Source organism: Myotis daubentonii, chromosome 18, assembly GCF_963259705.1.
Source record: "Myotis daubentonii chromosome 18, mMyoDau2.1, whole genome shotgun sequence".
NCBI classification, from domain to species: domain Eukaryota; kingdom Metazoa; phylum Chordata; class Mammalia; order Chiroptera; family Vespertilionidae; genus Myotis; species Myotis daubentonii.
This window is the reverse complement of record NC_081857.1, coordinates 34,766,536-34,788,579: the sequence shown is the minus strand read 5'-3', so window position 1 is coordinate 34,788,579 and position 22,044 is coordinate 34,766,536. Positions and strand designations below refer to the sequence as shown.

The 22,044-nt window shown below is 50.9% G+C and overlaps 2 protein-coding genes across 8 annotated transcripts in view; both read right to left on the bottom strand.

Moving 5' to 3' along the window:
• The window catches only part of CD58 (CD58 molecule), a 29,361-nt gene extending 16,227 nt beyond the window's left edge, over positions 1–13,134 (bottom strand). For 2 of the 3 annotated variants that reach the window (XM_059673337.1, XM_059673334.1), the window contains exon 1: positions 11,915–11,993. In XM_059673337.1, coding sequence (XP_059529320.1) covers positions 11,915–11,978 — 64 coding nt within the window. In that variant the 5' untranslated portion in view covers positions 11,979–11,993. Of the gene's footprint in view, positions 1–11,914; positions 11,994–12,978 lie in introns of those variants that run through there. The other variant, XM_059673335.1, reaches the window with a different exon arrangement.
• Positions 13,135–17,699: 4,565 nt separating this feature from the next.
• The window catches only part of IGSF3 (immunoglobulin superfamily member 3), an 86,853-nt gene continuing 82,508 nt past the window's right edge, over positions 17,700–22,044 (bottom strand). For all 5 annotated transcript variants that reach the window (XM_059673309.1, XM_059673313.1, XM_059673314.1 and 2 more), the window contains 2 exons: positions 21,258–21,752; positions 17,700–20,705 (listed from right to left, as the gene is read on the bottom strand). In XM_059673309.1, the coding sequence (XP_059529292.1) occupies positions 20,455–20,705; positions 21,258–21,752 (746 nt within the window). In that variant the 3' untranslated portion in view covers positions 17,700–20,454. The remainder of the gene's footprint in view (positions 20,706–21,257; positions 21,753–22,044) is intronic.

Sequence of the window (22,044 nt, the reverse complement as noted above, 5' to 3'; positions counted from 1 at the left end):
AACTTTCTTGTTAAAGAGAGAAAAACGGCTGTTAAAGGAAAAGACATTAAACTGAAATTTGAAGTTTTTGCCGAGCAGCAACCAGGGTAACTGCAAGAGTGCAAGAAAAATCAAGACATTCAATAACCAACTGTAGGCAACGGTGCCCAGTAATTTCAAGTGAAAAGCAAATATCCCCACCTGTCTATTTGCAAGGACATTTAGAACCATCACCCTTAATTCAGGGAGACTGCCCTCAAAAAGACTGCAGCACCCCCCGGCTGATTGCTGATTACGCACCATCTCCCGTATTCAACCACAGTACGTGGGACGCAGGTGAAAGCAGCCGGATCCCAAGCGGAGAGTCTCCCACACACTTAGTGGGGCCCGAAACGCCTCTGAATGAATGAATAAATGAATGAATGAATGAGCGCGTAGGGTGGAGGTGGGAGAAAAGCGATGTTCCCTGAACTGTGAAATAGGAAAAAAACAAGCCAGGAACAGTGTGGAGAGAAGCGAGGAGGGAGGGAAGGGAGACTTCTGTTCAGAAAGAATCGCAGTAATTCTGAGCTGGAAGCAACTCTAAAGTGTATACAAATTACTTCCATTTCACAGGCGACGGGACAGAGCACCAAGGAAAGTGACTGAAGGCCTCCACTCTTCCAGGTGTGTTCACGTCCTCCCGAGTCCCTCTCGAACCCTCTGCACGCCCAGGTGCAGTGGGGATGCTACGTCCGTTTTACGGATGGGCAAATAGGCCCGGGGGGCACACCAACTGCTCCGCGTCTCAGCAAGTTTAGGGCAGCAGAGGGACAGGACACAGGTTTTCTGATTCCTTGCCCAGCTCCCCTTTCAACACAGCCTGGTCCATCATTCATTCATTCATTCATTCATTCATTGATTCCGAAATACTCACTGGGCATCTATTTTGTGTGGGAGAACCAGACAGGTAGGGTCCCTGCCCTCTTGGAGTTTATGTCCTGGTAGACACCAGACTTCATACAAATAATTAGACAAACATCCAATTGCAGCTGTGAGAGGGGCCAAGATCTGGAAACAGCCCAAGTGCCCATCGATGAGTGGATTAAAAAGGCTGTGGTACGTTTACACCATGAAGTACTACTCGGCCATAAAAACGAAGGGAATCTGACCCTTTGGGACGGCATGGAGGGACCTGGAGAGGGCTATGCTAAGTGAAATAACCAGTCAGAGAGAGACAAGTACCATATGATGTCACTCATATGTGGGATCTAATGAACAAAAGAAACTAATAGACAAAACAGAAACAGACCCATGGATAGAGAGCAGACTGACAGCTGTCAGGGGTTGGGGGCTGGGTGATAAAGGCGAAGGGATTAAGCAAAGAAAAAACCACCATCGGTGCAGACACAGTATGGTGACTGCCACAGGGAATGGGGGGGGCAGGCGAGGGTAAAGGGGGATAAATGACAATGAAAGGGGACTTGATGTGGGGTGGTAAACACGCACCACAGTATACAGATGAACTGTTATAGAACTGTACACCTGAAACCTATATACTTTTATTAACCAATGTCACCCAATAAATTTTCTAAGGTAAATAAACATGTGAGATGTAAAAAAGTGAGGGAGGGGAAAGGGAACAAGAGAGACTTAAGTGCAGGAAGGAAGAAAAGCCAGAGCAAATCCATCCATCCATCCGTTCGTCCATCCATTGATCCGTCCGTCCATCCATCCATCCATCCGTCCGTCCATCCACCCGTCTGTCCGTCCATCCATTCGTCCATCCATCCATCCGTCCGTCCGTCCATCCATCCATCCGTCCGTCCATCTGTCCATCCGTCCATCCACCCGTCCGTCCGTCCGTCCATCCATCCATGCAAGGAGCAATCAAAGAAGTCATAGGGAAACTCAATAAACAGTTAAGCGAATTAACTAAACTGATATAGAATACAACTTACATGCAGTCCAAGAGGCAGCAAAACTGCGGTCACCCCAAACCCTGAGTGCCATGGGACCTGGCTGAAGAACCATGACGCGGCAAGGACAGGCACAGACCTTTAACTGGAGCTGAAGAGTAGGTGGCCTGGGACCACTCAAGACACAGTCGAAACAGCCCCCTTCCTTTCCCCTGCCTGCCTCGGGCACCAGAGCCAGACAGAGGGTCTGCTGGCTCCCCGCTTCCCATCCTATCCTACCAGCCTATCCCCTGCTGTTCCTTCTGACATGTTCCCTTTGTCTACTGCTTCCCCTTCAAGGCCAAGGGGGCGGCCCCCGCTAAGGTTGTAAACCTGTACCCTGTACCCACGCAGGGACACCAGCCCCAGTGCAAGTCCAAGCCTGTCTGAGGCCTGGGAGAGAAGGCCTGTCACTGGTGCCGTTTCTCAGAGATGTGCCCACCGCTCTTCGGGACTTAGGGAAAGGGCTTTCCTTAGAAATGCCTATTTAAAGACTTCTTTCTCTCTCTAAAGCACCATCCGGATCAGGTGGCCTGCAGACGGCAGCAGTTAAGGTAAAAATTTATTTGAGGCAAAACAATAAAATCCCCTAATAGTTTCAGTACCCGAATGCATGCAGCGTGGCATTTCCCCTTGTGTATGACACTACGCCGGGGGCTGGCTGAGGTCTCCGCCCAGCCTGAAGATGGCAGGGACCGGGGGCAGCCCTGGTTGCTTTGACACAACCTTGACCCTCTCACTTCTCTGAAACCATGTCTCACTTTCAGCCCTTGGAGGACCTGCTCACAGTCCGGGCAACGAAGTCTCTGTTCAGACATTTACATACAGGGGGGGTGGGGGGCCATCCGCCCAGAATGACTGAGGGGGTGCTGGTACAAGTCATGTTTCATTAAGTTCATGAATATCCTCAGCTTAGTCAGACACATGTTCCAGTTTTGGGGTGGAAACAGGCTCAGCAAGCATGGATATGATAAAGAAGGACACGGGGGGATGGGGGGGTAAGAGATCAACCGAAAGACTTGTGTGCATGCATATAAGCATAACCAATGGACACAAGACACTGGGGGGGTAGGGGAACCTGGGGAAGGTCAAGGGAAAAAAAAAAAAAGGAGACATATGTAATACTTTAAGCAATAAAACAAAATTTTAAAAAAAGAAAAAAATGTGCCGAAACCGGTTTGGCTCAGTGGATAGAGCGTCGGCCTGCGGACTGAAGGGTCCCGGGTTCGATTCCAGTCAGGGGCATGTACCTGGGTTGCGGGCATATCCCCAGTAGGACATGTGCGGGAGGCAGCTGATCAATGTTTCTCTCTCATCGATGTTTCTAACTCTCTATCTCTCTCCCTTCCTCTCTGTAAAAAATCAATACAATATATAAAAAAAAGAAAAAAATGTTATATACAAATGAAATCGTATCTTAAAAAAAATAAAGGACACGGTGTTTTACTCAAGGGAGTTTGCTGCAGCTCAATTCTTTTTTTTTTTCTTCTTGCAGCTCAATTCTTTAACTTAGTTCTTAGTGAACCCAATCAAATGAGCTCTAGGCCAGCTCAACCTCGACAACATTTAACAACACAGCAGCACAAACACTCATTACATTTGGGGCTGACTGTGTGCCAAGCATCTTCTAAAAAGCTAAATCTAGCCTGGCCGGTGTTGCTTGCTGGTTAGAGCACTATCCTGCGCACCAAAGGGTCACGGGTTCGATTCCCGGTCAAGGGCACGTACCTGGGTTGCAGGTTCCATCCTAGGCCGTTGAGGGCGTGAGCAGGAGGCAACCAATCAATGTGTCTCTCTCACATCATTTGATGTTAGTCTCTCTCTCTTCTCTCTCTCTCTTTTCTCTCTCCCTCCCACTCTCTAAAAATCAATGGAAAATATACCCTCCAGTGAAGATTAACCCTCAAAAAAGCTAGATCTGGCCGGTTTGGCTCAGTGGATAGAGGGTCGGCCTGCGGACTGAAGGGTCCCAGGTTCGGTTCCGGTCAAGGGCATGTACCTTGGTTGCGGCCCAGTAGGTACATGCTTCCTTCTCTCCCCTCCAAGCTGCTGCCTCTCCTCCCTGTACAGTCCATGTCAGTAGCCACTAACCACATGTGGCCTGTGAGCACATCAGATGTGGTCGGTCAGTCCAAAATGAGACGTAGTTGTGTGCGTGTAAAATACTAACCAGACGCTGAAGGTTTGGTATGAAAAGGGGGACGTAAAAACCTCAAATTTAACCAGGCCAGTGTGGCTCAGTGGTTGAGTGTCAACCTATGAACCAGGAGGTCACGGTTCGATTCCCAATCAGGGTACATGCCAGGGTTGCAGGCTCGACACCCAGTGCAGGGCTTGCAGGAGGCAGCCAATCAATGATTCTCTCTCATCACTGATATTTCTGCTCTCTCTCTCTCTCTCCCTCTTCCTTCTTCTCTGAAATCAATAAAAAAATATTTTAAAAAATCTCTTATTTATACCAACAACATGTTGAAACAAAAATACTGTGCCTGTATCAGGTTAAATAAATATATCACTAAAGCGGGGTTCACCGGTCCGCGTTCTATTCCTCTCTGACAGCACTACTTACCAGTAGTCTGTGCTTTCAAGGTAACCACATGCTATTATGCTCAAAAGCCACATTCACCTTGACAGTTCTCAGAATATATTGAGGCCTACAGCCTGCTTCGGGGAAAAAGGTTCTTACTACAGCAATGTAAGGCGCTGTCCGTCTTCCTACATCCATTCTCCGAAGTCTGATTCACGGTATTCCCACAGACTATTGATCATTTCGTTACAAAACAGAAACTCCATCACAACTAATTTATGACATCACCTTACTCATCTGACTCTCTTATAATCTGCTGAACGTGTATATTAACCTTGATTCCTCGCCCCAGGTCTTAACTGGTCTAAGGGGGGATGGGGGAAATGTTCAGGAAGCTACCAGTGAGCCCTGGCTGGTGTTGCTCAGTGGGTTGGGCATCAGCCTGGGCACCAAAAGGTCACCTGTTCAATTCTGGGTCAGGGGACATGTCCAGGTTTTGGGTTCAATCCCTGATTGGGGTACATATAGGAGGCAGCTAGTCCATGTTTCTCTCACATTGATGGCTCTCCGTCTCTCCCCCTCCTCTCTTTTTAAAAAAAAACATTGATAAAAAAACCAAAAACATATGAAGTATACAATTCAATGTTTAGAAAGAAAAGAAGGAACTACCAGTGAGCCAGATGGAGGTTGAGGCACTAGTCTCAGACATTTGGGGAGTGTTACGGGAAGGGGTGAAGGTCACGAGGAACCAGAAGGGTTCATTTCTGGGGAATAAGCTATCGAAATAAGCTGGCTTCCTCAGACGGAGACGCGGCCGATAGGACAGATCAAGCTATCGAAATAAGCTGGCTTCCTCAGACAGAGACGCGGCCGATAGGACAGATCAAGGTCACAAACGGAGACCTCGGATCAGCAGCTCCCGACGGGGCAGAGAGCTCCCAGGGTTCTGGGCAGCGGTTCCCTTCACTTCCACTGGTTCCCAGGGAGCCTCCCTCACAGGCCTCCAGGCTCCGCGGCAGCAGCGAAGGCGAGGGTCCGGCCTATCACGTAACTGACAGGCATTTTCCTCGGAGACCGAAAGTCGCCCCCAAAGAGGAACTGCTGGAATGGTGTCCTGCCCTCTCCTGGGATGGCTGGGGCTTGCTGCCACACCCTCCACTGTCTGAGGACAGGGAACGGGAGGACAGGGAACGGGAGGACAGGGAACAGGAGGGGCCCTGGCTGGGCATTCAATCCCGAGAGCGTCTGAGGTGTGACTGCGGAATCTCAGGGGCTGTGCCCGCAAGGGGAGCTGCAAAGAGTTTTCTGCAGCCAAGGAGAGAGGACAGGAGAAGAAAGCAAAAGGCAGAACAGCCGGGCCGTCGGAGCTGATGTGTGCGGCAAACTCTGCTCCACAACAGAGAGACCGCCTTCCCTTCCCCACAAAGCCTGTGCTTCCTGAGACGCTGGCGTGACCGAGGCGACAGCACAGGTCCCAGACTGTCTCGTTCTTAGAGTGGCTCTGAGTCTCTTCCACATTTCTAAAAGGTAGCTGTCAAGATGAAGCCAGACACAGCAACAAACGCAACGGGCAGAATTTGACAAGATCCTGGTTTTTTTTAAAAAAAAGGCATTCTTGTGACCAGTGAGGAAATTTGAATAAGGGCAGAAGTCAGGTGATATTAGGAGATTACTGTTATTTTCGTAAATATGATGATGGAATTATGCAAAAGTATCTGGGAGTGCAGAGCGAGTATAAATATGGCAAAATGTCAATAAATGAGTATGTGACTAACTAGCCTTCTGAATTCTATGGAGCCAAGGCGTCCCCTCCCGCGACTGCAGGTTATGACGGGCACACAATCTGATGGGCGTGGGAACTGGCTGCCCTACGTCATCTCACTCGCCTTTGCCCAATCGCCCTGGAAGTGTGCACATGGGAGAAAAGGAGACACCCGTGGCTTCGCCAACCTTCAGGCGGTTGCTCGTCTGATCTCGGGCTGGAGCGCATGGGCTGTGTCGGCAGATCTGGGTGCTAGCACACTCTGCCCCTTGTCTGCTGTGTGAACTTGGACAAGGTACTTAACCAACCCTTCGTTCTCCTCTTTAACGGTCCCAGCCTTAAAAAAAAAAAAAAAAGGTGGGACAATGAAATGAAAACAAAAACAAAATCTAAACTACTAACCACAGTGCCCAGGGGCTGTGAGATTTACAGCCAGGATAAGACAGGCCTGGTTTCCGGCAGGAGTGCAGCACACTATACCCCTGGACTTGGATTCTCTCCTAAGTGAAAGCACAGATTAGGAACAGCCGTGGGCAAACTACGGCCCGCGGGCGGATCTGGCCCGTTTGAAATGAATAAAACTAAAAAAAAAAAAAAGACCGTATCCTTTTATGTAATGATGTTTACTTTGAATTTATATTAGTTCACACAAACACTCCATCCATGCTTTTGTTCCGGCCCTCCTGTCCAGTTTAAGAACCCATTGTGGCCCTCGAGTCAAAAAGTTTGCCCACCCCTGAACTAGAATCTAGTTGGGGAGACAGCTGGCAAGGAAACGGTCCATAAAACCTCAACAGCATCAGAACAGGGCAGGCTCTGCTGAGAAGATCGAATACATCACTTCCTGGTGCTGAGCTTGCTCCCTGCCCTGAGCACATTTCAACAGCCCACTGCTGCCACCAGCCCCCAAGCCTGCCGGCTTTACCTTCAAACCACACCCCAGTCGCTCCCATTTAGTCCTTCCTTCCTCATCTTGATCCTTATCTGCGTGATCCGCTGCCTCAACCCTCCCTCTCCAAGCTGCTCCTTTGCTCCTGCCCTCTCCAGGCTGCTCTCCACCCAGCACCCAGAATGATTCCTCATAACTTCATTCCTGTTCAAAACCCTCCAGAGCTTTCCATTTCATTGGGAGTAAAAAAATGTCACCGTCGTTAAAGGGCCCACAGAACTTGATCTCTGGGATCCAGCCCTGACTACTTTTACAACTTCCTGTCCCACTCTTTTCCAACAAAATGATCTCCTTGAGCCCTGGCTGGTTTGGCTCAGTGGAGAGAGCGTTGGCCTGCAGACTGAAGAGTCCCAGGTTCGATTCTGGTCAAGGGCACATGCATGGGTTGTGGGCTCGATCCCCAGTGTGGGGCGTGCAGGAGGCAGCTAATCAATGATTCTCTCTCATCTTTGATATGTCTAGCTCTCTCTCCCTCTCCCTTCCTCTCTGAAATCAATAAAAACATATTTAAAAAAATAAATAGCCATAACCGGTTTGGCTCAATGGATAGAGTGTTGGCCTGCAGACTGAAAGTTCCCAGGTTTGATTCCGGTCAAGGGCATGTACCTTGGTTGCGGGCACATCCCCAGTAGGAGGTGTGCAGGAGGCAGCTGATCGATCTTTCTCTCTCATCGATGTTTCTAACTCTCTATCTCTCTCCCTTCCTCTCTGTAAAAAATCAATAAAATATATTTAAAAATAAATAAATAAAAATAAATAATAAAAATAAAAAGATCTCCTTGAAGTCCCTTAAATGCTTGAAACCTATCGAAGGGCTTTGCTTCCACCCCCCATCAGTCACCTGGCCTGCTCCCTCACTTGCTTAAGTCTACATATCACCCTTTTAAAGAGACCCTCCCTGGACCACACTATATAAAATACTAACCACCAAAGAGTGGCCAAATGCAATGCCACACCTCTACCCCATGGAGCACTACGCAGCTGTACAAAAGGAATGAGGATGTGTCTCCGGAATGATGTTCCAGACATGGTTAATTGACAAAAACAAGGTATCAAAGAGTACATGGTATGAGTTATCTGCTGTTTAGAAAGGGAGTTAGAAATAACCATATGTATCTGTTTATAACAGCAAATAGAAAGAAGAAAGATAAAACAGAAACAAATTATATGCTATGGGGTGGGGGGAGGCAGTAGGATTTCTCTGAGCGTATCTTTATATAGTTGTGACCTGAACCATGTTAATATATTACATATTTAAAAATTAAAGCAAGGGGGAAACCCTTTAAAACTGAATAGAAACAGAAACAAATTAATGCAACTATATACAAATCAGTAACATAACCACACAGAAGAAAAAAAGATTCAAGTAACTTTAAAATCTAGTATTCTGTACATATCCAGTGGGACACGCAGAAAAATAAAAAGTGGCAAAGAGTCCTGGCTAGCATCAGCCCGTGCCCTGAAGGGTCAAGGGTTTGGTTTCCAGTCAAGGGCACATACCTGGCTTGCAGGTTCCATCCCGGCCTGATCAGAGTGCAGAGGCAACCAATCGAGTGTTTCTCTCACATTGATGTTTTTTTTTTTTTTCTCTCTCTCTCCCCCTTGACGTCCCTCCCACTCTCTCTAAAATAAAATCAATGGAAAAATTTCCTTGAGTAAAGATTAAAAACAACAACAAAAAAAGAAGGGCAAAGAAATCTTGAACTACATTTAATAATTGTCTGTGCTTAGTAGTGGTATTGGTATAGCAATTCTCAAACAATTCTGTGTTTAATATAGATTAGGAAAATATACTGATGCTACTAAGAATAGAGTTCTCACTGTGGAGAAGCAAGAGGCAAAGATGGGCCCTGACCGGTTTGGCTCAATGGATAGAGCGTCGGCCTGCGGACTCAAGGGTCCCAGGTTCGATTCCAGTCAAGGGCATGTACCTTGGTTGCAGGCACATCCCCAGTAGGGAGTGTGCAGGAGGCAGCTGATCAATGTTTCTCTCTCATAGATGTTTCTAACTCTCTATCCCTCTCCCTTCCTCTCTGTAAAAAATCAATAAAATATATTTAAAAAAAAAAAAAAAAGAGGCAAAGATGGAAGGGAGGAAGGGGAAGAATAATCTAATTATTGGATTAGCCTTAGCTTTAACACAACAAACCCACCACTTGGTGAAAACTCTTATTTCCTGGCTCTGACATCAGGCAGGGCAGGGAAGCCAGGAGTCCGGTGCCTTGAGCGCACCCGGCACTCAGAGCATGATTTCTAAATACCTGCCCCAGCAGAATGGTACAAGGCTGAGGCAGGAAAGGAGTCCAGAATCTCTTTCTGTGCCAGAAAGGAAGTGCTCAAAAACTCATGGAAACCTGGCAAAAGGGCACTGAAGCTTGAGGGGTTCTCACTTGCAAATCTGAGGTCGCTGAGCATCAAAATGCACAATGACGGGAATGCCATGTGGCAAGCATCCATGAAATGAAAAAGGGAGGTGCAGAAGGTCATCGCTGAAGAATGTCAATCATGTATAAAGAAACACAGGCACTGGGATTTGCCATCTACAAAGAATCGCCGCTGGATGCTGAAACAGTGCGGGAAAGATTGTTGGGGAACAGGATAATCACACAACCTCAAAATGTCACTTAGTAAGTCATGTACTACGTACAAAGGGGAGAGGGCGCCTCCACCCTGGAGAAGTCTGGTGAACCTCACCTTAACCAAATAACCGAAGTTAACATCTCCCATAATGAGGCAACTGGACTGTACTTGCCGCTGACACGCCACACCTACAAAAATTCCCAGGGCCCGCCCCCCAACACATAAAAATCTCTGCCCGACAAAGTATCTGATTACGAGGACACAGACGATCCAAACCGAGGGACATTTTATAAAATAACTGCTCTGGACCCTTCAAAAATGGTGATGTCATAAAGAATAAGAAACAAAACGAAGAAGTTAGCAACAGTTCTAGGTTAAAGGGGATGAAAGAGGCATGCCTTCCAAATGCAGGGTGAGTCATCTTTAGTTTCTGGGCTCTTGGACAAAACAGGGAAGCAGTATTTCCTGTGACAGTGGTTCTGTGTCTTACAGAAGACATGGGGTTCTTAGAAGACACACATGGAGCCCTGACCGGTTTGGCTCAGTGGATAGAGTGTCGGCCTGCGGACTGAAGGGTCCCGGGTTCAATTCCGGTCAAGGGCATGTACCTTGGTTGTGGGCACATCCCCAGTAGGGGGTGTGCAAGAGGCAGCTCATCGATGTTTCTCTCTCATCCATGTTTCTAAGTCTCTATCCTTCTCCCTTCATCTCTGTAAAAAAAATCAATAAAATATATTTAAAAAAAAGAAGACACACATGGAAATATTTAGGAGTAAGGTGTCATAAGAACTGCAACTCTCAAATGGCTCAGAGTAAAAATAAATTTTAGTACATGCATGTGTGTATAAAGAGAGAGAGAGAGCAGTAAATCAAATGTGACAAAATGTCACTAACTGGTGATTCCAGGAGAAAAGTGTACCCGTGTTCACAGGGTACTATTGTGGCAACTATTCTAAAGACTTTAAATGCCCCTAACGATTAATAACTTAAGAAGAAATGCTGACCACTTCCCCTCCCCTTTCCTCAGCACTACAGACTTGTAAATGTCTACTTTTCCACCACCCCGTGTCTATGTATTTACTTTGTTCCTTATTTACTGTCCCCCCACTGCAATGTGCACCTCTCAAAGCCAGGTTAAGTCTTACTTGCTGCGTCCACATCCCTGGCCCTTGTACAGTGCCTGACACAATGCTGACACTCAGTTAAGCATTTATTATTGAGTGTTCGCAATTATTCTATGAAGCTGATGCTGTCAGTGTCCTTTTAATGCCAGGAGCCTATTCCAGCATGCTCAGCAGGGCTGGATCATCTGGAGTGGCATTTCCCCACACCTGAAAAGGTGCATTAAAATGACTGTTTGCTGCCAGACAGCTCAGGGCATCTTAATCTACATGTTATTGCCTCCTACTGACCAAACACCTGAACAGCCCCTTCTGACAATGGACTCTGTATAGGAAACCCTGACCCTTTGAAGTGTATATCTCTGCCTCGACTCAGGACAACTTGTGTTAATAAAAAGCATGGGGTCCTGAAACGAGGGGAACTTAGTTTCGTTCGCTAGGCTCCTCTGACCCCCAATATGCCTTTCAAAATTATATTTCGTCTCTGGACTCTTTAAGTTACACACAGCCCCTTCTCCAGATTGCTGAACCCTTCTAGATGCTGGAACAAGAACCCTGGCATTTTAAGGGCAAAGATACTGACGCACAAAAAAAAAAAAAAAAAAAAAAGATACTGACGCACAGGAAAGGTAGGTAACTCACAGACGTTATGACTCAGGTGAGGGGTGCATTCTGGGACCAGGGAGAGATCAGCTCATCTTGAGAAATCACTCCAACCATTTAAGTTCTGTCTGTGTCTCCTCCTTCTGCCACAGCCACTGGCCTCTGGTGCCCTCCCAGCTCTTTTCGCCCTGGCCTCCCTGCCTCCAATTCCTCTCCCCCGCAGTCCTTCCTCTTTGCTGCGGCCAGCTTACTCCTCCTAAGTGCATGGTTCTGCGCCTGACAGGCCAGGACAGAGTTCTCCTTTGTCTGCAGAAGAGAATCCAAACTCCCAAGGGGACCCCCACTCAGGGCTCCCCAGGGGGCCTGGAGCCCGAGTGGGCACTCACTCTGCGGGGACACGGCATGCCCCGTCTCACCTGCACACTCCACTCCACTCCGCGGCCCTGCCTTTCTCACCTGCTCGCCCAATCACAGCACATCCACAAGCCAGCGGTCCCCAGAGGCCAAGTTCAAATACCATCCCTCCCGCAAAGTCCTTCTTTCACAAAAGACAACTGATTTCTCAATAGGTACCCAGACACTTCCCTCCGCACCCCACGGGCACTCGGTAAATGCGGTAAATGCCGAGTGCGGACGGAGAGGGAAGGTTCTCTGGTAGGCGTGCAAACGGCCGCCGCGGGAAGCCCTGGGCTCGGAGAAAGGCTGGTGAAGCACATCGCCGCGCTCCAGGGGGTTGGCAGTGAGTGTCACGAGGGGCCTGTGCGCAGAGGGGTCTCCGGGGCTGGCGCGGTAACAATGGAGACAAAGATATGGATGCGATGGGGCTGCTGTGACAATTGATTTTAGACGAAGAAGAAGAACAGGGTTCAATGAAGGCAGCTCCTGTGAGTCTTTTATGCTTTGAAGGGAGAGGAGAGGCCCTACTTAGGAATCGTTAAGTGAGGCCAACGCTACGGACACCTCTCCCCCCTGCCCCCCGCAGGGCCATTCAGAGTCGCCGCCTCGGGAGTGTGGGGCTTCGGAGGCGGCCCGCCAACGCCGGTGAGGCCAGGTCGCCAGGTACCCGAGAGCGAGAAAGTCGGTTCAAGTTCCGGGAGGCTCCCGTCCGCAGGCTCACAAGTAACTTGCACTGGAGTCAGGGCAACAGCCGCTCCCTTCGGAAGGGGCGCGCCCGGGCGGGCTCAGGAGGAGCTCCGGAGCGGGAAGGAGCAGGGCGCAGCCCGGGCGCGCGAGGTCGGGGGTAGGGGGTGCGCCGGGGTCCCGTCCCTCTCCTCCCCGAAGCGATTCAGGTGCCACCGCCCCGCCTCTCCGGGCCCAGCCCAGGGAGCCGTGGCGTGCGCCCCGCACGGCCCCTCCCGGGTAAGGTTCGCCGCGTTCCTCCGCACCCGCACCCCGAGCCCCACCCGGGAGGCCACTCGCAGTGGCCTCGCGCCCCAGCCTTCGACCGGGCCGCCAAGTCCTGGAGCCCAGGGCACCCTGGCGCTGCCCGGGCCCGCGGGGCTCGCGGAGGCCGCACTCACCGAGCAGGAGCACCAAGCTGGACAGGCGAAGGGCTCCCGCGGCCATGGCGCATCTGCCTGACTCGCCGGGCGGGCGGCGGGCTCCTCCGCCTTTCAGGCACCGTCCACCCGGCTGTACCCTCCCAGGCCTCACCCTCTGACTCCGGAAAAGGCACTGCCCAGCCAACACGCGGGCCGCGGGCTACTCCTTCCTCCTGCGCGCACCCACGGCCCCGCCCTCCGCCCGCCCGCCCCTCGCGCGCCGGCGGCCCCGCCCTCCGCCCCTCCTCCCCTCGCGCGCCGGCGCGGTCCCGCCTCCCCGCTCCCCCGTCCCAACCGCCCCCCCCCCCGCGCTCCCGCACCCGGTTTCCTGGGCATTTGCAGCGTGATGGAGGCATCACCGTGGCGGGGTGTTCGTTCCCCCACAGCTGCGCCCCACTCAGCTGGCCCCTGAGTGGCAGGACTCCGCCCAAGGACGGAGGACTTGCTTTTCCTGCCAAGTTACTGGGCTAAGGGGACCCGGACCAGACAGGTTAAACAGGGAACCGGGAGCTGTCAGGCACCTGCTAGCCTGCGTGGGGTTCCTGGTGCCGCCCCTTCACCGCCGGTCTCCTCATCGGAGCGCAGGCCACCTTCTCCTAAAGCCTGACCCCAACCCCAGCACTCCCTCTCCCGGGGCTGGGACGTCCAGCCTGTGGTTTCTCCCTCCTCAGTTTCCCTCTTAGCTCTTCTTTTCCTCCATCTCAACTGTGAACCTTCCCGAGGCCGAAGCGGTGGGTCTGCTTACTGTTTGGCCAACCCAAATCTCTCCCAGGACCAGCTCCTCCCACCAGCGCCCCTCTCAGCTCCCTTTCTTTGGGAGAGAAGCTCCCAGTCCGCCCGCCCCTGGGAGTTAAGGGAGCTCTTTCAGGGACAGGGCCTGTCCGAATACAGTAAACACCGACATGCTGCCAGGTGTGGGAGAGTGGGAGTGTGTGAGGAAGGATTCGTTAGGCCTGCCTTGGTTGGACACCCCTGACCAGCGAGCAGTGCCATAGGAGAGATGCTGTGTTGCCCTGGCGGGTGTGCTCCTTGGCTAGAGTGTTGCCCCCGCACCAAAGAGTCAATGGTTTGATTCCCAGTCAAGGACACTACCTGGGTTACGGGTTCGATCCCCTCCCTGGGGTGCATGCACCAATCCATGTGTCTCTCTGACAGCATGTTTGTTTTTCATCTCTCCCCCTCCCTTTCACTCTCTCTGAAATAAATATCCTCTGGTGAGGGTTAACAAGAGAGAGAGAGAGAGAGAGAGAGAGAGAGAGAGAGAGAGAGATGGCTGTGCTCCCATCAAACCTTTCTAGGCCCAGCTGGCATGTCTCGGTGGTTGAGCATCGACCTATGAACGAGAAGGTCACGGTTCGATTCCCAGTCAGGGCACATGCCAGGGTTGCAGGCTTGACCCCCAGTGTATGGTGTGCGGGAGGCAGCCGATAAATGATTCTCATCATTGATGTTTCTACCTCTCCCTCTCCCTTCCTCTCTGAAATCAATAAAAATAAATATTTTTTAAAAAACTTTCTAGAAGCACTGAAATGTCTGGTCCGGCTGACCTCATGAATCAGAAGTGGCTCAGAAAGGCCGGACCTGAAATGCCTCAGGCAGACGGCCAAACAGGCCCTGCCTTGCCGCCGAAGGAGGGCTGGGTGTAGGTTTCCTCCTGGACCAGTGACCGGAGGCCTACTTGTACCAGCTGTCACTGTAGACGATCATGGACTAGACGGTAAGAAAGGAGCTCATTCGCCTGCTCTGGTAGCATGGGGTGGGTGCTGCTCTCTGGTTTCCTGGCTCTAGTTCTTGCCAGCCTTGGAACTTCTCCCAGGAAGCCTACAAACCCTAGAACAGAGAGAGGAAATCACTGCTCCTGGACCTACAGACCTGAGAGTCCTTTTGCCTCCTGCAGGACTGTCTATTCACTTCACTTAGATAAACACGGGGTGGATTTGCACTTAACGCCCAACCTGAAAACCAGGTCCCAGCGTGCCCTCCTTCCAAGGAGCATGCCCGTGCCGTTCCCTTCCCCTTCTCCTTCCCCCCTAAACTCCAAGGGACCCCATGAGATTGCCACCAGGGTAGCTCGTCCTGAGCTAACACCCTGACCTGTCTCTCTCAGGCCTCCTTTTCTCTGACTTCCAAGTGAGCCACAGCAGCCCAGCCTAACCTCATTTTCCCACCATATCCCCCTCCTGTTACCCTAGGCCTGTGGTCGGCAAACCGCGGCTCTTTGGCCCCTTGAGTGTAGCTCTTCCACAAAATACCACATGTGGGCGCGCACATACAATGCGATTGAAACTTCGTGGCCCATGCGCAGAAGTCAGTATTTTGTGGAAGAGCCGGTATTTTGTGGAAGAGCCACACTCATGGGGCCAAAGAGCCGCATGTGGCTCACGAGCCACAGTTTGCCGACCACTGCCCTAGGCCCTTCCTTGTTTCACTGTTCTGGGCTTTAATAAACACCCTCTAAAATTCATCTGGACTGTGAGCTGATTTCACAACAGAAACTTTGCAGGCTAGAAGGGAGTGGCAAGAAATAGTCAAAGTGATGAAAAACAAGTACCTACAACCAAGATTACTCTGCAAAGCTATCATTTAAAATTGAAACACAGCCCTCGTCGGTTTGGCTTAGTGGATAGAGTGTCGGCCTGCGGACCGAGGGGTCCCGGGTTCAATTCTGGTCAAGGGCACATACCTCAGTTGAGGCTCCTCCCTGGTTCGGGCCCTGGTCGGGATGCATGCAGGAGGCAAAAAAATTGATGTATTTTTCTCACATCAATATTTCTCTTTCCCTCTCTCTTCCATTCTCTCTAAAAAATCAACAGAAATATATCCTCAGGTAAGGATTTTAAGAAAATAAAAATAAAATTGAAACACACACAAAGAGCTTCCCAGACAAGAAAAAGCTAAAGTAGTTCATCACCATCAAAACAGTATTACATGAAATGTTAAAGGGTCTTCTTTAAGAAGATCAAAAATATAAATAATATAAATAACAAATACATATCTATCAATAATTGAGCCTAAAAAACAAAATAAAGGAACAAACAGAAAAGAAACAGGTTCATAGATACAGAGGATATTTTGACTGTTGCCAGGTGAGAGGAGGGTTGGGAAATGGGTGAAAAAGATGAAGGGATTAAAAAGTCATGGGGATGTAAAGTACAGCATAGGGAATATAGTCAACAATATTCTAATAACTCTGAATGAAGTCAGATGGATACGAGATTTATCAGGATAATCGCTTAGTAAGTAATATGATGTCTAATCATTGGGGAGCATACCTGAAATTAATATAATGTTGTATGTCAAGTGTAATCCTACATAATAAAGAGCTAATATGCTAATTATACCTGACTGCAGAACGACCTTCCGGAATGACCAGTGGGCGGCTGTGAGGCAGCCAGGGCTGCGAGGCCTGAGGCAGCCGGGGCTATGAGTGGTGAGCCCCTTGCACGAATTTCATGCATTGGGCCTCTAGTTGAAAAATAATGATTTAAAAAACCGAGGCAGTGGGGGTGGGGTGGGATGGGGAGAGCATTTGGGGAAAAAATATCAGGCAAAATAATAAGACTTAACACAGAACTATTCTGGATACCCAAGGGATAAAGTCACATTTCAACTGCTGGCCAAGCCCACGGCTGCAGGAAGTAGATAAGAAGCTGAGAAAAGCACAGTTAAAGCCCCTAGAAGGGCTTGGGTTATAAAAGGAAGAAAAAGGAAAAACACCTCTCTCTGCTTCTTACCCTCTATCTAGGTCAGTGGTTCTCAACCTTGGCTGCACATTAGAATCACCTAGGAATCTTTTTAAAATCCCGATTTCTGGGCCTCATCCTCCAGAAATTTTGTTTGTTACTAATGTTGTGGCCCCACCCCATAACAAAGAAACAGAATTTCCAGAGGATGAGGCCCAGAAATCAGGATTTAAAAAAGATTCCCAGGTGATTCTAATGTGCAGCCAAGGTTGAGAACCACTGATCTAGGTCCTTTTGCATATTTCTGGGTGGGTTTTAAACAGTTACAGCTGGGTTCTGACTAGTCACGCACCACCGCTATGGCTTGCGTCATTCTGCCCTTCTCCTCCCTTTGCAGACAACACCCCAGCATTCAAGTTGTGTGGGGACCCGGGACTGCTGTGCTGCGTGCTTTCACCGAACAGGAACGCACAGCTCCTGCCGCTCCTCCAGCCGGGAAAATGCTTGCTGGGTATCTCACCGTCAGGGCAACGCTCCACAGTTTGAGAAAGATGGTGTGGTCTTGCTGCAGAGGCCCTCGATGGCCAAGAAGATTGTCGCATGCTTCTGCTCTTCTCCATCCGTCTCCTCTTACCCCATCCTGCCCATCACCCCTCAAAAGAAAGCTAGAGCCATAGCTCTATATTCTGAACCTGCCTTGCGGGCCACCAGGTGTGTTGTGTGCTGCACAGCACAGCCCTGACAGTCAGCGCAGAGCTATATATTTATGCTGATAAATCTTCAGCTGGTGGCAGTCAAGCGTTTTGAGAAAGAGGTGTTTTTGGTATCGTGTGCACAAGGGCACCACTTACGATGGGGGCAGTACAAGACAATAGAGGCCGAGATTCGTGAACCTTGAGCCTAGCAGGCCAATGTGGGGGCAGAGCTCAGTGTTCCCCCAGGTCTGCAGGTTCATGGAGGAGGTGACTGATTAAGTGCGGAGACGGGACAGTGCACTCCAGGAAAGGTAAACAGCCATATTTTCAACATAATTTATTACAGGTGTCTGAAGTGTATATAAAACGTTTTAGTGCAACATCTTACAAATAGTTTTCCTTTAAAAAAAACAAACAAAATCAACAGCTCTCTACATCATGCATGGGTAGTTTTCTTACCCTACCTCTTTTTTTTCTTCTTCTTCTTCAACTATTAACGCAGAGAAACCATTGTTTGAAAAGAATATGAAAACTTGCTACAGAAACACCCTGGTCAAAGAGGGTGTGGTCATATCCATGTCCTGGGAGGGGCCTAGCACAGTGAGGGTTCATGAATGCAACATTGTAGGTGGAGAGAAGTCAAGAGGCAGTCTCTCCCGGTCTCAAAGCTCCCGTCAGTGCAATGAGGTCTCCCAGCCACTGGAGGGCACCGTTACCATTCATCTGACACCACATTTCCATAGAAATGGCCAAAAAGGGAAGGTCCTGGGGATTTTCATAGAAAGCTGGAAAAGCTCCCCCTTTGATGGTATCCCCAAGCCCATAGAAAAGACACAGGAAAGAAAAACAATTATTAAAATACTGGCTTCGGTTTCTTTTCTTTCAAATTTCCCGCGACGACTTCACCTATGTAATGACGTGGCAGCAGCTACCTTTCTGCAGCTGTCAATTCAAACTCAAGTCTCAGGTGCACATCCCGGTCCCAGACAGCCCTCTGGCATCTTTCCATTCAGACAGAGGACCAGTAAGTCTTCTTCCCTCATTGACTCAGTCTGTAAGTTAAAGCTCAGCAATTTCCCACTGAAAGCCCACAGCCCTGAAATGATGAAATGGGGCAAATACTGCCTTCTTCCCTCACCACTGAGCCGAATATGCACCCTACAGCATTCGTGCAGCACAGTAAGTGGGAACGGCATGTGAGCCTGCGCTCTCACAGGAGAGAGCGCACTGGTGCACCTGCAAGGAGTAGAAGGCAGGTGTGTGTGAGCCTGTCAGGAAGTGCTTCCCTTCAGCTGTGATGCAGCAAAGCACCTGCTGAGCACCCCAGACCCAGAGCAGGGTCAGCACCCACATGGCCTGGGGAGCCCCCCGCCTCCCTGGAGGCTGTTCAGTCTCAGAACAGGGTTTCCCAGCGAGCTCTCTGGTTCGACCTAGCGCCCAAATCCGTGCTGGCCTTTTCCAAACCGGGAACTCCCTTGCGATCCGAGATGCGTGCTCGCTGAGGAAGGGTGATGGCACCGCTGGCCCACAAAACACGGGGAAGTCGGGGCATGAAACATCTTCGTGGAGGGGTGAGCACCTGCAGCCGCTGCCGCTCCCTTGGGGCCACGCTTCTGGCTTGTAAAGCAGCTGGGTGACACTGGCCTTTGTTGGGACTCTCAGGGCATTTAAATAAAATGCCGCCATCAAAACGAACCACCAAATCATCTAAGCCGCAGACACGATCCGAGGAAGGGAAGGTAAAACCCCTGCGGACAAAAGCATGTGGGGCTTCCTGTGGAGACCGGAGACCGGACCGCCAGCGGAGGGTTACAAAGGACTGAGGGGGCCTCCCTGGGCGCGGCAGCAAGAAGCAGGGAGGGATCAGTGGTGAGGAAGGAAGACATCCGTATCTTTGAGGAAAACCTAATGGAAAGGAAGGAGAAACGCAGCCTTCACACCTCCAGGGAGGCAGTCATTCCTGTCTGCACCCCGAAATCAGCTCCCACCGCGGGCTGCTCCCCTGTGCAAGGGGCTGAGCTGTGCAGGCCCCAGGGCCCTCTGCCAGGGGAGTGGGGCTGCTAGGGCTGTGTGTTCAGCTCAGCTGTCCCCTTCCCCGGCTCACTGGCCACTTTCTCTTAAGAGTTTGGCAAAGCACCTTAGCACGGAAGCCCACCTGCTCAGCTCCCAGCTGGAGACTGCCCTCAGTGACCCCATCAAGCCAACAACTAGCCATTCTTCCTCTCTCCACTAACCACGGGCTCTGACCGACCTGCAAGTCAGTCGCTGCCGAAAGCTCCCCCTGCCCACGCTGCGAAGCGAGAGCTGTCTGGGGTTTTGACTTGTTCTCCAACCAAGGTTTCGAATTTTTTGGCAAGGCTGGGAGGACGCCGATTTCTGCCTCCCTGGCGAATAGGCTGGCCGGCTACCATCTCCTTTCTCCTAATGGGCTTATGCAGGATTTCTCTGGCACAGACACAGTTCTTTAAGCAAAACAAAAACACTCCAGCTGAGGGAAAAGATACGATACAAACTGGGCCCACACTTCCCATCGTTTTCAAGTCTCAAGAAGGAAGTAAAAAACGTTCGGGTGTCTTTTGTTCCACCGGTGGTGGCATTTTCAAGTGTGCAAAAACCAAAGGTCTTGGAAGGAATTCCTTCACACTATAAAGTCCGTCTCTCCTTTTCTCATCCGTTGTACGCAAGAGAAATGCGTCCACAACATTACGAAATCCAAGAAGAATAAACCACAGGTTTTTAAAGAGTCCAATAGAGAGAGTGAGACCCCTGCGACGTCTACCTATTACTACCTGTGAGTAGGCGTGGCACCAGCGCCGCTCACTACATTACCAAGAACGAAAACAAGAGACCTAATCGCGGGATGACCACACCTGCCCGGAAATCGCTCACCCACCAGGGCCGCCACCCACAGGCAGCAGGCTGCCTCTGCGGCTGGCCGGGGACTGTGAACACATCTCACATCGGACAGTTTTCTGGGAGGGCTGTCCGGAGTCTGGGTGCTGTCTGCTGTCCCATCACAGAGCGAGAGGCAGCGTGGGGGCCCTCGGCCCCTGGTGGCCGGCGTCCCCGGGGGGCCCTCAGTCTATGGCTCCTGGGTGGATGCTGAGGACAGGCGGCTCCAGGCAAGTGGGGGAGTAGTTGAGGTGCGGCTCCTTGATCCACAGCAGGGGCACCCCGTTCTTCCCGTCCGAGTTCTTGCTGGAGCTCCGGCTCTTGAAGCGCACCAGCAGGATGGAGATGATCAGGATGCCGAAGATGGGGAACGGGTAGAAGAAGACGAAGTAGAAGAGCGCATCATTGGAGCAGATGGCGGACTGCAGGGTGGAACCTGAAAGGACCGGGAAGGAGACAAGACAATGAGGGCTGAGGACCTGGGCTGTCAGCTTTTGCTCCTGAAAACCTGCTCAGCTACCAGCTGGAGACTGCCCAACCCTGACCCCAATGAAGCCACTTGTCCTTCCCCTACCGCCACTAAGAATGGCGACCACCTTTATATTCTTTTTAAAATATGTATATTTTTTATTGATTTCAGAGAGGAAGGGAGAAGGAGAGAGAAACATCAATGATGAGAGAGAATCACTGATGGGCTGCCTCCTGCACGTCCCCTACTGGAGACTGAGGCTGTCAGAGAATAGAACCGGAGACCTCTCAGTGCATGGGATGACGCTCAACCAACTGAACCCACCAGCCAGGGCTCAATCCCTATTTTGGGCATAAGGAATCAGGTCAATTCCACGAACTGGTATGCAGATCCTAAATGCTCAGGACAGGCGAGAATGCAGCTCATGAACCCATAATCCAGCTATGATCTTTATCTTCCAGGCAGTTGTAATCAACTGCCCCCCCCCCCCCCCCCCCCCCGCGAATCAGGAAAACTCACTTGTGTCCAGCACTCGGATGCTGATGGGGGCCGACTCCTCCTCCGTCAGCCGGTACCATTCCTTCTGGGGGCTGGGCAGCCACTCCTCCACGCGGCAGGAGTAGTTGCCTGTGTCTCGGGGGCTTGCCTGCAGCACCGTGAGCCTGTAGAGCAGGGGGGACAGCCTCTGGAAGCGAAGCCTGCCCTCCCAGGGGCCGCCCTCGGGGCCGAACACCGCATCGGGGCCCACGCTCAACAGGGTCATCCGCTCTGTTGGGTCCTCTTCCTCCTCCTCCTCCTCCTCCTCGTCCTCGTCCTCGTCCTTGTCCTCGTCTTCCCGTTCTTCCAGGCCAGGGCTGCCCGCGTTCCCCCCGGCTTTAGTTCTCAGGGAATACCAGGCCACCGCAAAGCGGGAGTCCTGGCTGGAGCGTGACACGATGCTACAGTCCAGCTGGAAAGCTGCCTTCTCGGTCACCGTGGCGTTGGGGACCACCGTGTCCACCTGCAGGGCGGCCTCTGGGGGGACAGGGGACACAGGAGGGAGAAGAGCCTGTTTTAATTTCTTTGCTCGAGACAACCTCAATGTCCATCACTAAACGCACTGTAGTACATCAGACAACAGCATGCTGCACACCTGCTGGGAGGGATGAGGCGGCGCTATGTGCAGAGACGGGAAAGGAGAGTCAAGGAAAAGCGCTAGAGAGCAGCACGCTGTGTTCCCTACGCGGCACGGTAAGCAGAAGAGCACGTCTTATTCTGACGTGCATGTCTATGTTTGCGTGGGGTGCCCGTGGAAGAACTCACAGAC